The sequence below is a fragment of the Girardinichthys multiradiatus genome, chromosome 14, assembly GCF_021462225.1.
Source record: "Girardinichthys multiradiatus isolate DD_20200921_A chromosome 14, DD_fGirMul_XY1, whole genome shotgun sequence".
Taxonomy (NCBI): domain Eukaryota; kingdom Metazoa; phylum Chordata; class Actinopteri; order Cyprinodontiformes; family Goodeidae; genus Girardinichthys; species Girardinichthys multiradiatus.
In genome coordinates, this window is record NC_061807.1 from 7552282 (window position 1) to 7572572 (window position 20291).

The 20291-nt window shown below is 46.4% G+C and overlaps 1 protein-coding gene across 1 annotated transcript in view; it reads left to right on the plus strand.

The window, feature by feature from the left end:
* The window catches only part of LOC124880994, a 45243-nt gene that overhangs the window by 5662 nt on the left and 19290 nt on the right, over positions 1–20291 (plus strand). The window contains exons 4-7 of the mRNA XM_047386470.1: positions 12337–12684; positions 14690–14791; positions 15485–15811; positions 17401–17727. Of these exons, the coding sequence (XP_047242426.1) occupies positions 12337–12684; positions 14690–14791; positions 15485–15811; positions 17401–17727 (1104 nt within the window). The remainder of the gene's footprint in view (positions 1–12336; positions 12685–14689; positions 14792–15484; positions 15812–17400; positions 17728–20291) is intronic.

Genomic DNA, 20291 nt, shown 5'->3' on the forward strand with positions numbered 1-20291 from the left:
TATTTTTTTCAGGTTCAGATGTTTTTCTTTTGAACAAACTTTTATTTTCAGGTTCAGATGTTTTTCTTTGAACAAACTTTTATTTTTCAGGTTCAGATGTTTTTCTTTTGAACAAATTTTTATTTTTCAGGTTCAAATGTTTTTCTTTTGAACAAACTTTTATTTTTCAGGTTCAGATGTTTTTCTTTTGAACAAATTTTTTTGTTTTTGTTTGAACAAACTTTTATTTTTCAGGTTCAAATGTTTTTCTTTTAAACAAACTTTTATTTTTCAGGTTCAGATGTTTTTCTTTTGAACAAACTTTATTGCCCTGATTTATCGCCATAGAGCCATCCCCCAAAATTCTGCCCGCGGCCATTTTTGTTGCACAATAAACCGGGCCTGCAGGGTCAGACCCTCAAACCGTCTTGATTATTGAGTTCTATTTCATCCCTACTGACCGCCAGAGGCGGCGCTTCAAGCACTGAATGATCATTCTTGCGCATGCGCAGGTCGAGAAATTAATAACAACATGATCACATGTGACCTACCGGTGGCTCACGTGAGTCTATATAGTCACATGACACCGGGAGTCCAGTCCCTTCTTTCTTCTCGCGCGCAGGTTGATGAATGCAGGTGTTGACTTGTGTTTGTTTGTTCCTCTTATTGCTTGCGTGATTGTTGTGATCGGAGTTGTGGATGATTCTGCCCTCCAGAGGCTGCGCAAGCTGCCTTTTCTTCCAGGGTTTCTGGTAAGTTTGTTCGGCTCGCCGGTAGCGTTTTCTGCTCGTGCTGAGTCCGTTCATTCATTTATATGTTGCTATTCCTGATTGTCTGACTCGCAGGTGGCGTTTTCTGCTCGTGCTGAGTCCGTTCATTCATTTATATGTTGCTATTCCTGATTGTCTGACTCGCAGGTGGCGTTTTCTGCTCGTGCTGAGTCCGTTCATTCATTTATATGTTGCTATTCCTGATTGTCTGACTCGCAGGTGGCGTTTTCTGCTCGTGCTGAGTTTATTTAGTTTCGGCAGTAGTTTACTGCTCGCTTTTGTTTATTCCTGTTTGTCTGACCAGCCAGTGGCGTTTTCTGCTCGTGCTGAGTCCGTCATTCAATTATACGTTGCTATTTCTGATTGTATGACTCGCAGGTGGCGTTTTCTGCTCGTGCTGAGTTTATTTACTTCTTCGGCAGTGAGAAGGTTTGATTTGACTCGCCAGTGGCGTTTTCTGCTCGTGCTGAGTCCGTTCATTCAATTATACGTTGCTTTTCTGATTGTCCGACCAGCCAGTGACGTTTTCTGCTCGTGCTGAGTCCGTTCATTCATTTATACGAAAAATATTGATATTTCTGGTTATCTGACTCGCAGGTAGCGTTTTCTGCTCGTGCTGAGTTTATTTACTTTCTTCGGCAGTATTGCTGCTCGCTTTGATTGACTCGCCAGTGGCGTTTTCTGCTCGTGCTGAGTCCTACAGTTTGTTGCTGTAACAAGGTCTTGACGGCGTTTTTTTCTGCCCGTTCGACCCCATCTGTCCACTGGGTCATGGACAATCTTTGTTGTGCGTCCTGTTCGGCTCCCCTACAGCCAGAGGACGGCCATGACATGTGCCCTCCTTGCCTTGGTGTTGACCATCTCAGGGAGGCGCTTTCAGATCACGCCTGCTCTAATTGCAGCGTTCTGCCCCGAGCGGTGCGGTTGGCCCGGCTGTCCTCGGTGGAGCAGCCTGTTGACTGGACGGTCTCTGTCCAGCAGGATCCGTTGCCGCTTGGACAAGGTGCGGCCTCCACGAAACGGTCTGCTGAGAATGTGCCCTTGGAGGCTGGAAGGAGAGCCAAGCGGCGAGGCCCCCCGGGACTGTCCTCTAGAGTGGACCAACTTTCTACGGAGCTGGCCCAGATGAAGGCCCTCTTCAGTCTCTCCGGGGGGATGGTGACCGCAATGAGCCTTCCCCTCCTGAACAGGCCAGGTCCTCGCATTGTGAGGATGATGTTATATCAGTTGCGGCCTCGGGCACCCTCTTTCGTGAGGCCTTTCCGGAATTGGGCTCCCGAACCTCAGGTTCGGGGTCCGTTGCCTCCCTGGGAGGTGCGGGGGAACCGGTGTCTGCAGCTATTAAAACTGCTCTGGGCCGTTTGCAGCTGGACATTCCCCTGGCCCAGCCTGTTCCATCTAGCGCCTTCTTTAGGCGCTGTGATGCCGAGGCTGCCTTTGTTGTTCCTCCCTCAGCAGAATACGTCCAGGAGCTACATGCTTGCTGGACTGACACAAGGGCCTTTTCCCGCCCGACTGCGGATGGCAGGGCCCTGGCTGCCATGCACGAGGCATCCAAGTTCGGGTTGGGCTGCATGCCCCCTGTCGAGTCTGCCATTGCCTCCCTCATCGTTCCTCCCGATGAGGCGTTGAGGACTAATGCCCGTTGTCCACGACCGCAATGCCGTGTCACGGACGATTTACTGTGTAGGGCCTACGACTCAGGTGCCCGGATGGGCCGCATAGGGAACTCACTCTCCCATCTGATGTTGGGCCTCTCCTCCTCGTTGGAGTCGGTTCCCTTGGACCAGTCTACTCAGGGCTTGTTGGACGCCTCTCTGCAGGCCTTCGCCCTGATGACACGTGAGCTTGGTCGCACGCTCTCTACATTGGTCCATGCTCGGCGCCAGGTGTGTCTGGCGCAATCGCCCCTGACCGAGCCTTGCAGGAGAACGCTGAGGGCTCTTCCTGTAGTTCCGGGGGAACTCTTCGGTTCCGCTGCACTGGAGGCCTTGGAGCGTACAGCCCAGGCCTCAAGAACACGGCAGCAGCTGGCGGGTCTCCATAGACCTCCCCGCCGGCCAGTTGCTGCCAGGGCAGCTAGGCACTCGTTCCGGGGTTCCCTCTCCCCTCCTGTCCCTTTCTTGGGGTCCACAAGTACGGCTCCTGGACAGAGACCAACTAGGGACCATGGTGGGGCCCAGGGTTTGCGCCCAGTTCGGCCTGCTCATCCCGGTCGGCGTTTCCCCAGGCCCTCCCGGGGCCAGGGGGCCCGCCGGTGATGTTCTGGAGCCGACGGTGGGGTTTTTCTCCCCGGGCCAGCTCAGTTATTGGGCTGTTCACGCCCCGGACTCGTGGGTGTTGTCCACTCTGTCCCGGGGATACCGTCTTCAGTTCCGCCGCCGGCCTCCTACCCCCAGCCGGGCCAAGATGACGGTCATCTGTGACCCAATGAAGGCTCGGGCCCTGGACCGGGAGATCTGCACCTTGCTGGCCAAGGGTGCGATTGTTCCGGTGGACCCCCTGCAGGATCCCGGTGGTTTCTGTTCAGTTTATTTTCTTGTTCCCAAGAAGACCGGCGGTCTTCGTCCAATTCTGGACCTCCGGGGTCTGAACACTTTTCTCAAGGTTCTACCTTTCCGTATGTTGACCACCCGGGAGGTTCTGCAGGCGATCTCCCCGGGAGACTGGTTCACGGCTATCGACCTGGAGGATGCCTATTTTCATGTCCCCATTGCTCCGGACCATTGGCGTTTTCTCCGCTTTGCCTTTCACGGGAGGCACTTCCAGTTCCGGGTTCTTCCCTTTGGTCTGTCCCTCTCTCCTTGGGTGTTCACCCGGTGTGTGGCAGCGGCCCTTTCCCCGCTGCAGGCACGGGGACTGCGGATCCTGCCCTATTTGGACGACTGGCTCATTTGTGTTGCAACCCGCAATCAGGCGATCCGAGACACCCGGACGGTGCTCAACCACATACGTCAGCTGGGTTTGAGGGTGAACCTGGAGAAGAGCAGCCTGACCCCCTCCCAGGTGACTATTTTCTTAGGCATGGTTCTAGATTCTGGTTCCATGACCGCCTGTCCTTCTCCTCGGCGCGTTGGCGATATCCTGGCCATGCTTCCGAGCTTCCGTCTTGGCAGGACTCCACGGTTTGTAGAGTGGCTGCGTCTTCTGGGCATGCTCACTGCTGCGTCCAGCGTGGTGCCTCTGGGGCTTCTTTCATTGCGGCCCCTGCAGATGTGGCTGAACGGGGTCGGCCTGGACCCCTCCCGGCGTACTCACCGGCTCCGACGGCTTCGGGTTGTGCCTCGGTGCCTACAGTCTCTGTCCCAGTGGCAGAACGGGTCCTACATCATGGCGGGTGTCCTGCTCGGCCCCCTTCTGTGTCGGAGGGAAGTCGTCCATACGGATGCTTCCTCCAAGGGTTTGGGAGCGACCTGGCAAGACCGTGCGGCTCAGGGGTTGTGGTCCCCGCGGCAGTGCGGGGTCCATATCAATGTTCTGGAGCTGATGGCTGTGTTCCTGGCGCTCCGTGCTTTCCTTCCAGGGCTGCTAGGACGACATGTGTTGGTCCGGTCAGACAACACCACGGTTGTCTTCCATGTAAATCACCAAGGGGGGTCCAGGTCTCTGAGACTACTGTCCCTGGCCCGGCTGCTCCTGGTCTGGGCGGCGCCATGCCTTGCCACCCTCAGGGCAGCCCATATTCCGCGTCTGCAGAATGTCTCTGCGGACTTTCTGTCTCGGCAGGTGCCACTTCCAGGGGAGTGGCGGCTTCACCCGGAGGTGGTGGATCGCATTTGGGCCACCTTCGGCAGAGCGGAGGTGGACCTGTTTGCCCCCAGAGATGCAGTTCACTGTCCCCTCTGGTTTTCCCTGATGGACAATGCCAGTCCTCTGGGCTGCGACGCAGTGGCGCACGAGTGGCCCCGGACCCTTCTCTACGCCTTTCCCCCGTTTCCCCTGATCCGCCAGACGCTTCTGAGGGTTCTTCAGGACAGGCACGAGCTCCTGCTGGTAGCCCTCTTTTGGCCAGGGAGGACCTGGTTTCCTCTGCTGCGCAGGCTCTGCTCCAGCTTGCCGATGCGCCTCCCCTCCAGGAGAGACCTCCTCTCCCAGATGGGAGGCCGGATTCTCCATCCCGATCCGGGCCGCCTGAAACTCTGGCTTTGGCCTCTACAAGTGCAGGCTCTGCCTTCTCCCATTATGGAGGCAGGGTTGGACAGACCATGACTGGTGCATGGGCACCGTCCACGCGGGCCGCCTATGGTGCTAAATGGGCGGTCTTTGCCGGCTGGTGCCGTGGTAAGGGACTGGACCCTATTCGCTGTCCTGTTTCCCATTTGCTGTCTTTCCTCCAGGAGTTGCTGGATCTAGGGCGATCCCCTTCCACCTTGAAGGTGTATGTAGCAGCCATTTCCCGTTGGCATGTTGGGTTTGGTGGTTGCTCTGTTGGCCGACATGGGGATGTCGCGCTGTTCCTGAAGGGTGCCAGGCGCTTGTGTCCGCCCAGGCGCCCTGTGGCCCCTACGTGGGATTTGTCGCTAGGGCTTGCGGCTCTTCAGTCCCCCCCTTTTGAGCCCGTTACAGGGGCGGATCTCAAGTGGCTCTCCCTGAAAACCGTCTTCCTGTTGGCCATTGCTTCTGCCAAACGGTGGGGGAATTGCATGCTCTGTCTGTGTCTGAACCATGCTGTCGGTGGAACCCGGATGGCTCCGGTGTTACACTGTGGACTAATGCTTCCTTTGTGCCAAAGGTGCCTGCAGTGGCTGGCAGTGTGCTGCCACTCCGGCTTTCCCGATTTAATCCTGGTGCCCCCTCTGAGCCTCTTTGCCCTGTCCGAGCGCTTGAGGCGTATGTCCGCTCCACGGCACCCATTCGTCGGACTGACTGTCTCTTCGTTTGTTATGCTGGCTCTCGGAAAGGTCAGGCCCTTTCTAGACAGCGGTTGGCACGTTGGATTGTGGAGATGATCTCTGTGGCTTACTCCTTGCAGGATCAGCCCCTGCTGAGCGGCGTGCGCTGTCACTCCACTAGGAGCCTCTCCACCTCGTGGGCTGCCATGAGCGGGGTGCCTCTGGAGGCCATTTGTGAAGCTGCTTCCTGGACGGTGCCAAGCACCTTTGCCAGGTTTTACAGGGTGAACGTCACCACGCCGCGTCCCCTGCAGGGAATACTAGAGCAACCGCCTTCTGCGTCCCGCTGAGGTTAGTGGTGTTGCTGTGTTCCTTGGGGTCTCTGTGGGATTCCTCGGGACCCTGTTGGTATACGTCATCCAGTGCTTTAAGCACCGCCTCTGGCAGTCAGTAGGGATGAAATAGAACGAAAGTTACGTATGTAACTACGGTTCTATGAATCCCGGATAACCGCCAGAGCGCTCGGTCCCTCGGTCTCCGCGTGCTCACGAGAAGATTGTCGGGACTGGACTCCCGGTGTCATGTGACTATATAAACTCACGTGAGCCACCGGTAGGTCACATGTGACCATGTTGTTATTAATTTCTCGACCTGCGCATGCGCAAGAATGATCATTCAGTGCTTGAAACACCGCCTCTGGCGGTCATCCGGGATTCATAGAACCGTAGTTACATACGTAACTTTCGTTCTTCTCCTTCCCTCCAAATGACTGCCTTTACTCTGTCAAGTTATTTTCAAGTTAGATTTTAGTTTCAACCCGTTTGGTTCTACAGTGTCTTTATCAGATCCACACGGCGCTGTCTAGCTGCTGCATTGAGCCCAACGCTGATCATTATAATGACGTGAATAGAAGACTGTCACCACACCCACTATGTGAAGAACTTTAAACCTTTACAAGCATTCAGGACGTCACATAAAAAATGACCCAGCAGCCTGTCTTCACGCACGGAGGTTTGTTCCCAACACAACTCTTATTATTGGATGAATTCCAATTATTTTGACAGTATAAAGGAATCATGGGTTGAGGAGGCCAACGTGCCATGGCATTAGTGAGACACATCTGCGCATCACTAACAGGTTGAACCATATGGCCCGGCTCAGGGAGGACTCCGGTTGAAAGGACCGCAGGGTAGTGAGAAGGTGCTACCAGTGATGCACGGTTCCTCCTGGTTTTCCTCTGTAAGGCCAGCTCTGTGCAGAGCTCCAAGATGATGGTCCTGGACCATCAAGACCAGCTGATAAACCATGCATCATCATGTACCAGCAGATCAGTAGCATCTCTGGAAAAAAAAAAAACACTCACTCTGATTTCTTCCATTGGTGATGTCCTCCAGCTGAGCCGAAGCTGCCATCGTTCCACAATGAGCTACGACTTTACGCTACTTATGGACACGTGTGATTGTCTCCAGCTTGTCCGCCTTTGGAATCATCAAACTTGACTTGTTAGGAAATAATCTGCTGATCCGACATCGTTTTCTTCTTCGTCCCTTAGATGATTCACATGAATAAGAACGCTTCGTAGGTCTGTCCTCTGTCAGCTTCAGTTTAAAAACGTTGGAAATGATTCCCTCGCTTCCATCGTCACATCTCCTGGATCAGGAGGGGCTAACGCGTTGCTCGCAAGCCGCTCGCAGTGACTTTACTGGTCTGTCAGGGTTTTCCTTTTAACTGCAGTTTGGGGGTCATTTATTCATTTAACATTTTATTTTTTCATATTGCTTTTTATAAATACACACACATAAAGCACAGAATAATAAATCAGACAGTTTAGGATGAACAAAAGCTAATATATAGATGTTAACTGTTTAGGTTCATGTTTTGAGACATCAGAGTTATTAAAAATGTGCGGACATTTTGTTGTTTGGCTCTTTGCGGCGCTGCTGGGTTTTATTCTCTCTCATGGTGCTGAACTGGTTGGTTCCCTCTGTCCTCGATAGATCATTGTAGACACATGAAACTCTCCATGGTTGCCTTTAATGATATATTTTCAACACATGGAGAATCCCATAAATGTGCCTCATCTTCTGATGAAAACCGTCCAAATGACATCGATAGCTGTTGTGGTTCCCAAGTTATGGACCGTAGTTCAAGAGCACGACTCCATCTTGTCAAACAGACAGAGCAGAGGAAGAGATGGAGGAGGCCGCTGCCCTGTGACCTCTAGAGCTGAGCTGAATGTTGGGATATTGTATTCATTGTGTTGGAGCTCCCTCTTGTGGCAGCATTGAAGATTACTATGCCTAATGGCCCCTCTGTTGTAAAGTTTAGGTTTCAGGATTAGTTTAACATATTTCTAACAGGTTTAATGTAAATTAAATGAGTTAAGTTATCAGTTCCATTCATTACTCAGTGACCCATGATGATGAGACCATCTTCATATGAGAAGCTATATCCATTCTGAGACCTGCTATTGATCTGATTAATGTTAGGCTGGCAATGGCAAATGAGATGGAGAGTTCTCATTTGTGTTGGCATTGGAGGAGCTGGTGAGTAGCAGCTGGTCACCAAGCTGAAGTTGGCTTCTGATTGCAACGTCTGATTCTGGAAGCAATTAAAGGGCCATTCCACCTCATTTTCTATTACCTCGAGCATCTTTAATCTGCTCCAACTCAGAAACTACAGAACTGCTGCACCTCAAACCTGGACTGAATTGTTCTATAGCACATAATGATCATCACTTAAAGAAAACACAAAACAGGCTAAAAGGGTTGTGTGTTTGTGGGTAGGTTAGAGGTCACAATAAAATAGGCCCTACTTAAAAAAAGTAAGAACATCCGCCTCATGATGAACAAAATGAAACAAAGTGAACTACCTGTCCTTCATCTGGCCAGGCTCAGTGTGTTCCTCTGCCTCAGCCCTGGTTAGCTTTCAGATCTTCTCCAAACCAGTTATTGATGCATGGATTAGCCTACATCATAAATAAAAGGTTAAAAAGCTTCCTCCAAACATCGTAACAGTGAGTCCGCATTTTATTAAAAGTTGTTGAAAACAAACTAAATAAAAAATATTGAAAACATTTCAATTTTCTTTCCACTGGCATGTTTCATAACTTCAGCTCCTGCTTCTCATCACCTCCTCCTGCTCAGAGGGACCAGCTGTGTTTTAACATGACCTCTTGACCTTAGGAAAAACTGCTTTCTTTTCTTTTTTTTTTTCTGGCACTAGTGGCCTTTATTTGTTAGTAGCTTAGCAGGAAAAAAGGCAGACAGAGAAGAGGAAGACATGCAGTAAATGGATCAGGAACTGAACTCAGAACAGTTTCAAGGACTAGAACCTTGCTGCTTTGGTCCACCTGCTCTTCTACTGAGTCACTAATTTCTTCAAAACTTTGCTTTCCCTGCATAATTCTCAGATATTTCTTGTTTTTTCTGTAGATTTGGTTCATTTAATAAGGTTTACCATTACACTTTGTGTAAATTCTGAAACAGAAAATGATTTGCAGACCTGAGCTTTTAAAAAAGACCGAAGGAACTGTTCAGTGGAAGACCTCGTTGATGATCTGGAGGACTACACCACATAGGATGTCTCTACTTCTGCTCTGATGTCCGTTTGCCTTTTATTTCTTGGCATTAAAATGAATAATTTATTGGTAAAACATTTCTCTCTGTCTCTGCAGTAGTTTGTGCAGCCAGCTGGTCACATAGACTGAATGATCTCACTACATTCAAGGCCAGATTATTCTTTCAAACATCTGCTGCAGGCCTCGTCACCAGCTTGTTTGGTGGATTAAAAGGTCCAACAGCAGCAACCTCCTAACCCCCCAACTTGTAAATACATCAGACGTATGAAGGCATCTTATTCTGGTGTAAAATTGTTTTATAAAAATGGCAACAGCTGCTTTTATTGAGGCTGGTTGCATATAGATTTTCATAAATCCACTGGCAACTTAATAGGCTTCAATTCAAAATAATTATGATAAATAGACAGTGACACAAATGGGACCCTATAAAAAGTAGTTCTTGAAGTTAAAGTTCTTGAAAAATGTTATAATCTTAAAATTTGAGGTAATTCGACAGCCTGATTAAACTTTAATAAGCTGTAATTATATCAAACCTTTTTACAAAGTTACTAACCTTCAACACCTTTAAGGAGACATCTGATGCTTTTAAATCCTTCCTTTTCACCCTTAAACCATCCAGCTGTGGTCTCTATAAAGTGGACCTAAATGCTTTGGTCTGAACTCCTTGTTCTCGTAGCTCCACAGGTTCCTCTTTTACCTGTTCTGAGGAGCGACTGAAAGCAACTCGTTTTGTTCGGTTCTGTCCTCCAGGAGCTAAAAGCAGCACACAGTGCTAACATCAGCAGAAGACCCGATGCTACTGCTATCAGAACCATGGCCAGGACGTAACATCAACACAATGAATTCATGTGTTGTTGTCATTTTAGTGTTATTTGCAGCTTTCTGCTTTGCTGCGTTCGTTGTTTCCACAGACAGAAGGAACTGAGCCTTTAATCAGATGAAGTCTTTCAGTAAATCCTTCTTGATACTGGAGGAGGTTGATGAAGAACTCGTCCTTGAGCTTCATGCAGACAAAGAGGACCTTCTCCACTGATGTGGGAATATTTCCATGAAAAATATTTAACCAGGGACTTTGAAGAGGTTCTGATGCTGGAGGATGCTGTAATGAACTGTGTGGGTTAATGGACCCATCAACTGAACCAAGCTTATTCTCTTTCAGCGTAGAGATAATGGAGCCTGAAGGTTAATACCGCTGTCTCTACTGTAAATGACTACATGGTTTTTATTTACCATTTTACGTATTGTTGATGGCTTATGATGCTGTTTTATTTAAAATGTTCTTGTTTTATGATTTTGATTGTCAGCTATTAAAATGTTCAAAATAATTGTTGCGTTCATTGTTCCTCCCATTGGGGAAACCCATCGGGATTTTGAAAACAATGAGCCAGGAGTCAGCTGTTCTCTCTGGGTTTAGCGCACCTCAACCACCCGGTCAGCTGACGGCTGGCGAGGCGAGCAGCTGCTAGGGCAGCGGACATCTCCGAAAACGTTGGAAAACTAATGCAATTAAGGAATATCTTCAGATATTTTAGGTTTAGACAACCACATTCTCGTCAAAAATATTGTAAAAGTTCATTTTGTTCACAGAACGTGCAATATATCCAATTTTATTCACAGCTTTTCTCTCTCCTCTGCCATTACTACTTCCATTCGAACAATCTACTTCGACCCGCAATGAATCATGGGATAACGTTGGACACGGAGGATACACCAGACCCATCCTTTAAATCTGGGGATAAGAAGGACGCATTTGTCGTTTGTAGGAGCCTTCGAAGTTGGATAGCCTTCAATGCCTCTCCATGACGTAATCGACCTACAAATGCGACCTTCAAAGGATGCAGCCCCTGAATTTGGACCCAGCAATAGTGAAAGAGATCCATGGATCAGTAAATCTGTGTTTGATCAATCTGTGGCTTCAAGAACCCGGATGTATGACACAAAAACTGAATTTTGGAACTGAAATTGAATTATAGAACTAAAAGTGAAATTAATCAAACGGAAATGTCAATACAAAGCAAACTAATTCAGTTTAGTGAAATTCATTTTCAAACCAATACATTTAATTTCTAATTATGCAAAAACCCAGATTCAGTCTGAGCAATTCAAATCCAGTTTCTGATGGCACAGGTTTATTCATATACAACTCTGTAATTAAATCTGAGATATTTTACGTAGAAAAGCAGAAAAATAGCACAACCACGGTACCGGGACCCAATCCTACTCCTAACATGGATGAAGGAGGTGGAACCCCTTCTGAGGATAAACCTCAGTTCTTATATTCTTGGCTCCAACCGTTACAAAGAGCGGAGCACACGCCTATAATGTTATCAGTAAGATTTATGTGCAGCAGCTCTAGCTGGTTTCAACAGTGTGGTCAGCAGGTCTTATGAACCATAATTCTGTGTGCATGCAGCACTAAAAACGTCTCATAACGCATTTAATAAGCATGTTGCCTATTTTCTTCCCATGTTCCTGTGAGGAGACACAGGTAACTTTAAGAAAACATGTTTAAGATTGTAACTTAAAACGCCCCCTGCTGGCATGTAGCACACAGGACTATATCATCTACGTCTGACGTGCTTCCAAGGAATCTTCTGAACTATAAATGAATCCTCTCTCATCATTTTATCCAGTCTGTGTCCATAGGGCCACCAGCTATACCAGCAGCTGCTGTGAAACCAGTAACAAGTCAGTTCAGATGATGTCCTGGAAAACAGGAGCGCTCACAGCGCTGAGATCCTTCATGTCCCTCAGAGCTACAGAGACTCTGCTTGATATTTTTACATCTTCTATTTATTTAGTTCCCTTTAATAAACAGGTGACATTTTAGAGTTTCATGGAAGATTATGACTGTTTTTTATTTTTGACTTTGATAAAACGTCTGATGCTGAGAGAGAAGAAGACAGAAAAATGAATCCTTAATATTAATCCACACATCTGTCTTTTAATCAACTTTGGCCATGAACCAAGCTTAAGTTCTGAATGCAGGTTGATGTTTGATGATTCTGCTGTAAAGTCCTGAAGGAAACCTTAGATTCAGGGAGCTGAGCTCCTAGTTTCAGCAGAGCAGATACTCATGTGTCCTCATCACTAGGACCTAATGTTGATGTGGAGGTACAGAGGTCCACTTTGACCTCTCTAACCTCTCTGCTCTGTGTTGTTTCCTCTCCTGCAGACCAGAGAAACATCATAGCTGAAGCTGGACAGAACATCATTCTGCCATGTAGAGCTGATACCAGCTGGACCATCATACTTGTAGAGTGGATCAGAACTGATCTGAGAGAAGGAGAATATGTTTTTCGCTACAGAAATAAAGTGATTGATTCAGAAAACCAGCATCCATCTTTTAGGAACCGGCTGGTTCTGCAGGACAATGAGATGAAGGATGGAGACTTGTCTTTGGTTCTGAAGAACACGATGACTGATGACAGAGGAACATACAAGTGTCAATTTGCGACTGAAACACATCGTGAGAAGAAACTCCTCAGCAGCGTTTACCTGGATGTAGTTCCTCCTCCTCCAGGTGAGTCTATCTCTGGACCAGAACTTCTAGCAGCTTCCTGGTTCTTGATGGTAGAGTGAAACATCTCAGATCAGATGTTTGTGTTTCCTAAAGATGTTGTTGATGAGACTCTGTAGAAAGCAGCTGGTCTGAGAGCAGCAGATGATGTTCTTCAATCATCTCCTACCTGACAGATCAGACTACAGGTTAAAGGTCATATTTCTACCATTTTTGATCAGGTCTTGATTGTTGACCTTTAACCTTTATAATTATGTCAATTGAATTGGATTAAAAATGACCTTTAACCTTTAAATATCGAGCTATTCCCATAGGTTATTAGAAATGTCAAATATGCTACTGATAACATGACCTTTGACCTACAATGACTAGAGCAGATTGATCATGTCAGTAATATTATGACAGGTGTAACATTTGATCTTGACAAGCAGGTCAATGATAATATAAGAAACTCTTTATGAAGAATTAAGGCGGTTCTGAAAGGAAAAGGGGGTCCAAGCTGGTTCTAGCAAGGTGTTCATGATGTTGTGGCTGAAGTTCAAGTCAAAGTCCAATTTATTTATAAAACACATTTAACAAACAGCAAGTTTACCCAAAGTACAAAAATAAGATGAATAAAAAATATAAAACCCTCCTAAAATAGAAGAGAGGCATTAAAAGAGCAGGTCAGCTCAAACCGGGCCAAACGCTGCTGAAACAGAATTTTAACTGAGACTTAGAAACAGGAAGTGAAGATGCCCGTCTAATATTTCAAGGCAACGTTTTCCAAGGTTTGGGAGCTGAAGCTGGAAAAGCTGGATCTCCTCTTAAGGTTTTGGGAGAACTAGAAGCAGCAGGTGGACTGATCTAGGAAGGTAAGGCTGGAGGAACCCAGAGAGGAACAGAGGAGCATTTCTAAGCCAACATCAGGATTTTATCATTAACTCTGTGATGCAGAGGAAGCCAATGAAGGGAGGACAGAATCGCTGAGATGTCTTCATGTCTCTGTGGACCCGTTAAAAGACGGGCAGCAGCACTTTGAACGAGATGAAGACCTGAAAGTCCTGCTGGACCGACACCAACATGAAGTGCTTTGCAATAGTTGAGACGAGTTAAGATGAAGACGAGTTTTAATCTCTCCAAGTCCTGCCTCCACAAAACTGGCTTTAGTTTCACTATTTGCCTGAACTAGAAGAAACCTTTCTGTAAAACAGAGCTGATGAGTTTCTGGAGAATCTGAGTCCATAATTACTCCCAAACCTGGTTTGGATCATCTGGTTTGGAGCCATCCAAGCCCGGATGTTTTCACCACATTTAATTGAGGTTGGACGGATCATCAGCTGTTAGAGGCTGAAGAGTAGATGTTCATGCTGGTCTTCATGTGATCAGCTGCAGGTGATGAAGATGATTAGTTTTAATGTCTGTCAGGTTTTCTCTGCTACACCAGAACATTTTACTGCTTTTATATCAGATTTAGAGCAGTTAGAAATAATTTGTTCAAGTTTGATCCTAAAACTACAGAAAGACCTGAATTAAAAGTAATCATCTCACCATCTCAGCTCCTAATCAACAGTGGTCTGTAGACTAGACCCAGATACCAAGACTGCAACCAGGAGAGTTCTGGAGTTTCCTCAGTAACAACTAATCCAGAACCAACCTGTTTATAGTACCGGTTCTTGAGGCCCAGTTAATTCTGCTGCTCTCACCCTTTCAGGTCATGGTCTGGTACCTTTGAGGCAGCTTGAGGAAGCAGGCTTGACTGGAAGCATCTCAGTTCTTAGACCAGAGTAATGTCCTAAACCTGTCAATAATATCCTCGGTTTTCCTGAAAATCATCCAATCAGAAGCAGATTTAACTGATCCAGATCCTGTTCTGGTTGTTAGCTGGAACTGTCTCTACCAATCAGATCTCTGCAAGCTTCTTGACAAACTCTGAGTCAACCAGGTTTTCCTCCTCTGACAATGTTCTGGTTCTTCTGAAACAAGATCATCCATCCATCCATCTTTCTTTCTTCATGTGTCTCCACAGAACCGTTTCCATCCTGGGCCATAGCTCTCCTGGTTCTCCTGGTTCTGGTTCTAATTGTTGCTGCTGGTCTTTTATATCATTTTCGGCACTATTTCATGTCAGGTGAGTCTCTAAAACTACATTACCCATAATGCTGATGGTCATTAACTGATCTCCTGTCATTGCCACAACCTTCTCCATGAGGATCCAGAGCAGGACTCTAGAAGCTCCTCTCTGTGTCTCTGAGGAACCTTTTGGTGGTTTCTGGGTCAGATCTCAGCAGCTTCATGTCTCTGTCAGGTTGAGGACAAACAGAACCAGAACCTAATGGGTCAGGGACTGAGGATGAAGCAGAACTTGTTAGTTTGCTGTCAGTCAGCAGCTGATTCCCAGATCTTCATCAGAAGCTGGACAGATATCTCTGACCTGATGCTTCCATCATGGTTCATGAACTCAGGATCTCAGAGGGTTCTCAGCTCTCTGATCATCATCTGCTCCACAATCTTCTCACTCATCCATCTGATTGGCTCCTTGATAGTTTCTGACTCCTTTGGTAGCTCCTCCAAATGTCCTGAAGAAGAAAAGACGTCTTCATCAGAAACTGGTTTAAACTGGTTTCTGTCAGACAGAAGACAGACGTCAGGTGAGCTCAGGTCACCTGGTTGGTCCACGTCCTCAAACAACCTGCTGGACCTTCTTCATCCTGAGAGTCCTCCACCAACATGAGACTCAGAGACAAGGAGGAGACAGTCATGTGACCATCAGACCTCCTGCTGCTGTCTGTCCAACTCATCTTGTCCTTTGTTGTCCTCTCAGTCCAACAGGTGGAGGTGGATTCAGGGGTGGAGTCGGTCCTGCTGCCCTGCAGAACCACAGTTCGCCTGCCTGGAGATGCTACAGTGGAGTGGAAGGACAGTAGAAACAGGAAGGTCCATGTGTATGAGAACGGTTCTGATCAGCCTAAAGAACAGCACCAGTTCTACAGAACCAGAACCAAGATGAATAAATACCTGCTGGTAACTAAAGACCTCAGTCTGACTCTGAAACATCCCACAGATGAAGACAGTAACATCTACACCTGCATCGTCTCCAGCAGGGAGGGAAACATCCTGATGAAGAATAGAGTTCATCTCCAGGTCAAAGGTCAGTGGTTTAAATCTGATGTTGTTGTATTTTTCCAATCAGCTGATTAGTTGTGATCAATAGTGATCAGAGGCTCATTAGAAGGTGGAAGAGTCAAAGTAAATGTGATGTAATGAGTGCAGCATGTTTCCATAGCAACACATTAGAATGATGAAGATGAGGAACCAGTGCAGGAGGCAGAGGTCCAGTCCAGACAGGGACCAGTTTCCAGCTCCAGGTTTTCATCACTTCTCATGACAAACACTAATCTGATCAATGGAAGCTTTGGTGGGACTGAAGAAGCAGCTGGACGCTTTGACTCGGGACCATTTCCACTGCTGGAGAAACGGGTGTGGGTTCAGAACCGACAGACAGATCAGAAGAGAAACATCAGCATTTAAGTTCCTGCAGCTTTAGAACCAGAACCGCTGGTTTGACATCTGACAGGAACATTTGTCCTGAAATCAGCAGAACCAACATCACATCAAGATTTGCTGCATTTCTCACTAAATTCACATGATAGCAGAAGAACTGAGGCCCAGGTTCTGATAGGTTCTTCCAAGGGAACTGTTTGGATCAGCACAGGAACATTTCTGTCTGACTATAATAACTAGTTGGAGGTCCAACAAAGAGCTGGTTCTGGTTCTGTTTCAGAGACATTTAACCTCTGACCACCATCAGAAATACCTGGATCCTTCTAGAATCCAGCAGAACCAGGCCTCAGAGGTCCAGAAGCTTCAGCTCCTCTCACCTTTCATCCAGTTTTCCTTTCAGCTGTGCTGGAAGGTTCTGGATCTCTGCACAGCTTCAGAACCACATCCAACATCTCAGTGTTGTGCTGTGTAACTGTAATCTTGGATCAGAACCATCACCTTACAGTAGTTTCATCAACACTACCAGAACCCGGTCAGGTTGTCAGAGAGAATCTTCTCTTCACTGAAGGTTGTGAGGACCAGGAAGAAGCTGATGGACTCAGGAGAACTCAGAGAGCTCCATGTTCATTTGGACTGAAAGGACGTCCTCATGTCCTCTGATGATGAGACAGAACCAGAACCCTTTTTCCACTGCAGTGAACTAACGGACCTCATTTCAACTGGATCTTCTTCCTCCAACATGTCAGGAATCAAACTAGAGGACAAGAACATCTGAAGTGTTGCTTCATTTCTTCTGGTTGGTCCACATTGAAAAGACTGAGCTGCTGAAAACTGGTCCCACTGAGAGCCTGTCTGGTTCTGGTCTCCAGTTGGACCTGTCCTTGTCTTTCTGCCAGTCTGAGGGAACCAGCAGCTAGATGAAGATGTTGGATCAACATGTTGAAGCTGTGAAGAACTGCAGCAGCAGCTTGAACACAGTGTTGACTTCTGGTTGGGTCAGTCTGCAGGGTTCTGCTGGGTCTCCTGTCCACACTGAGGACTTTCTGTCCAACAGTCGGTTCTGCTGCTGATTGGACCCACAGCAAAGACAACACTGTCTCTGTTCAGTGGAGACATGGGGCCCATTTGAGACTGGAACCAGTCCAGCATGTTGGACCTTCATCCAGTCAAAGAAAATGTCCTCAGATCTGCTGCTGCTGTCTGTCCAACTCATCTTGTCCTTTGTTGTCCTCTCAGTCCAACAGGTGGAGGTGGATTCAGGGGTGGAGTCGGTCCTGCTGCCCTGCAGAACCACAGTTCACCTGCCTGAAGATGCTACAGTGGAGTGGTGGGATTGTGATGGTGATAAAGTGCATGTGTATGAGAACGGTTCTGATCATTCTGAACAACAGAACCAGTTCTACAGAACCAGAACCAAGATGAATGAAGACCTGCTGGTAACTAAAGACCTCAGTCTGACTCTGAAACATCCCACAGATGAAGACAGTAACATCTACACCTGCATCGTCTCCAGCAGGGAGGGAAACATCCTGATGAAGAATAGAGTTCATTTCCAGGTCAAAGGTCAGTGGTTTAAATCTGATGTTGTTGTATTTTTCCAATCAGCTGATTAGTTGTGATCAATAGTGATCAGAGGCTCATTAGAAGGTGGAAGAGTCAAAGTAAATGTGATGTAATGAGTGCAGCATGTTTCCATAGCAACACATTAGAATGATGAAGATGAGGAACCAGTGCAGGAGGCAGAGGTCCAGTCCAGACAGGGACCAGTTTCCAGCTCCAGGTTTTCATCACTTCTCATGACAAACACTAATCTGATCAATGGAAGCTTTGGTGGGACTGAAGAAGCAGCTGGACGCTTTGACTCGGGACCATTTCCACTGCTGGAGAAACGGGTTTGGGTTCAGAACCGACAGACGGATCAGAAGAGAAACATCAGCATTTAAGTTCCTGCAGCTTTAGAACCAGAACCGCTGGTTTCACATCTGACAGGAACATTTGTCCTGAAATCAGCAGAACCAACATCACATCAAGATTTGCTGCATTTCTCACTAAATTCACATGATAGCAGAAGAACTGAGGCCCAGGTTCTGATAGGTTCTTCCAAGGGAACTGTTTGGATCAGCACAGGAACATTTCTGTCTGACTATAATAACTAGTTGGAGCTCCAACTTAAGGTGGCTGTTAAGCTGATGGGAGCATCGATCAACCCTCCATACTCCACCTCCACAAAGGTCTGAAAATCAGCCATTGTCCCCATTTACCTGCTGTGGGTTTAGTGGTTTGGACATCGATGCTCTAAACATTTGTTATATTTCAGAGCGCTGCCTCATGTGGTGTTAAAACAAGTTTGCATTGTTCCATGGGTATTATTCAGTGTTTTCTCCATAAAGAACGTTGTGTTGTGATTATGAATCTGAAAATATTATTTAATATTAATATTTTATTATTTTATCAAATAATATTTGGGTCTGTTAAGGGTTGTCCTGTGAATACCAGCCCAGTAAGGCGATGGTATTAGGACAGAATAGAAAGGTGTGAGACGAGCTCTGACATTATTGAACAGCATAAACTCTGCACATATATGGAATGAATTCACACAATTTCTTAAAATACAAGAATTTATGAACAAAAATAAGTCAACTCAAAGTCAAACATATTTCAATCAACAAACTCTTTACTTTGCTAAAACAATCCAACTAAACTACCAAGCAGAATTAAAGAATAATGAAGATTAATGGACTATGTACAATATAAACAAGTTGATTAAAGATGATTAGAAATCATGACCAAAAAGAGTGATGCAACATTACCATGCAATGTTTATGTTTGAGAACCAAGGATTATCTTGAAGAATCTGGAAGTGAAGTTAAGTTAGTCTTGGAACTAACTTAGACAATAATCAGCAAACGTTAGACAACCATTCACAATGTAAGATCAGATTAAATATTATTTTAATAAAAATTATGTTTTAAATAATGATCTGTGGAATAAAACCAACCTCCTGGATGACTAATTCTCAACGGTGTCTCATTAACTGCCTTTATTTATTGAAATAATATTTGAAGAAATATTATGAAGGGAGTATTTTGGAAACGAGCCAAATCTTTCTGGAGAAATGGGGCTTAATGGTGTTTACTTAGTTATCAAATCTAGTAAAATGATGTTAGGGACACATTATTTACTAGATTGAAAACCAACAACCTTTCTGGGTAAATATTATTTGGCAGCAAGCACGTGTTCTTAACTGTTAGCCGTTGAGCTAACAAAGGAGGCTGACAGCTTAGCACCAGAATCAAACACATACCTTTTAAAAAACCATTAATAAAAGGGTTAAAATGCATAAGCGCAGACGGCACGTTATGATCAATCTTCTGTTTAAAATCACCCTTCAAGTAAAGTTTGTCTTAACTTTAAAAACACGCAAACAGAACACAACCCGAGCACACGTGCTGCAGATATTCTGCTAGCACCAAGATAGCTGAGTTCAACACAAACAAAACCAAACTTCATAAAATGAAAAACATTTAGATCATTTCAATCTAAATCACTTCTATATTATTCTGCCCAAACACTTAACCTCATGAACTGGTGAGGAACGATGTCCAAGCGACGATGAAGTTTGAAGAAACATCCACAGTCAACAAACGGTTAACTACAGCTAACCTCCTTAGCTGTGGGGAGTGGCGGCCGTTCGGTCGGCCGGCCAAAACTGCACGTTACCACGGTGATGCGGTCTTGGTTGTCCTCCTTCCAGACCTGGAGAACCGCTTCACTCGGCTTGTAGAGACAGCGTCTCTGTAGGGACTTCTCTGGGACACAGTTTGCTTCTGCAGGCCTCGGAGAGAAAGTAAGCAATGCTTATACCTTAATTTCCCTTTTTATGAATGAATATCGGATGCACAAACAGTAATTCATCCGTACTTATCTTGTGCATATGATCGATGATCGTATGACACCCTTGGATCCAGTTGAAGAGTTTGTCTGTTTGCCAGCAAAGAGACATTAGCACGCTGTATCCCCTCCTGTCCTGATGATTACAGGCGTGGAAGAGGCAGGATGTAGCAAGAGCGGTGCTTTTATTTGGACAGTGGCATCACAGGAAGTCCACAGTTACCCCGTTTCCTGGC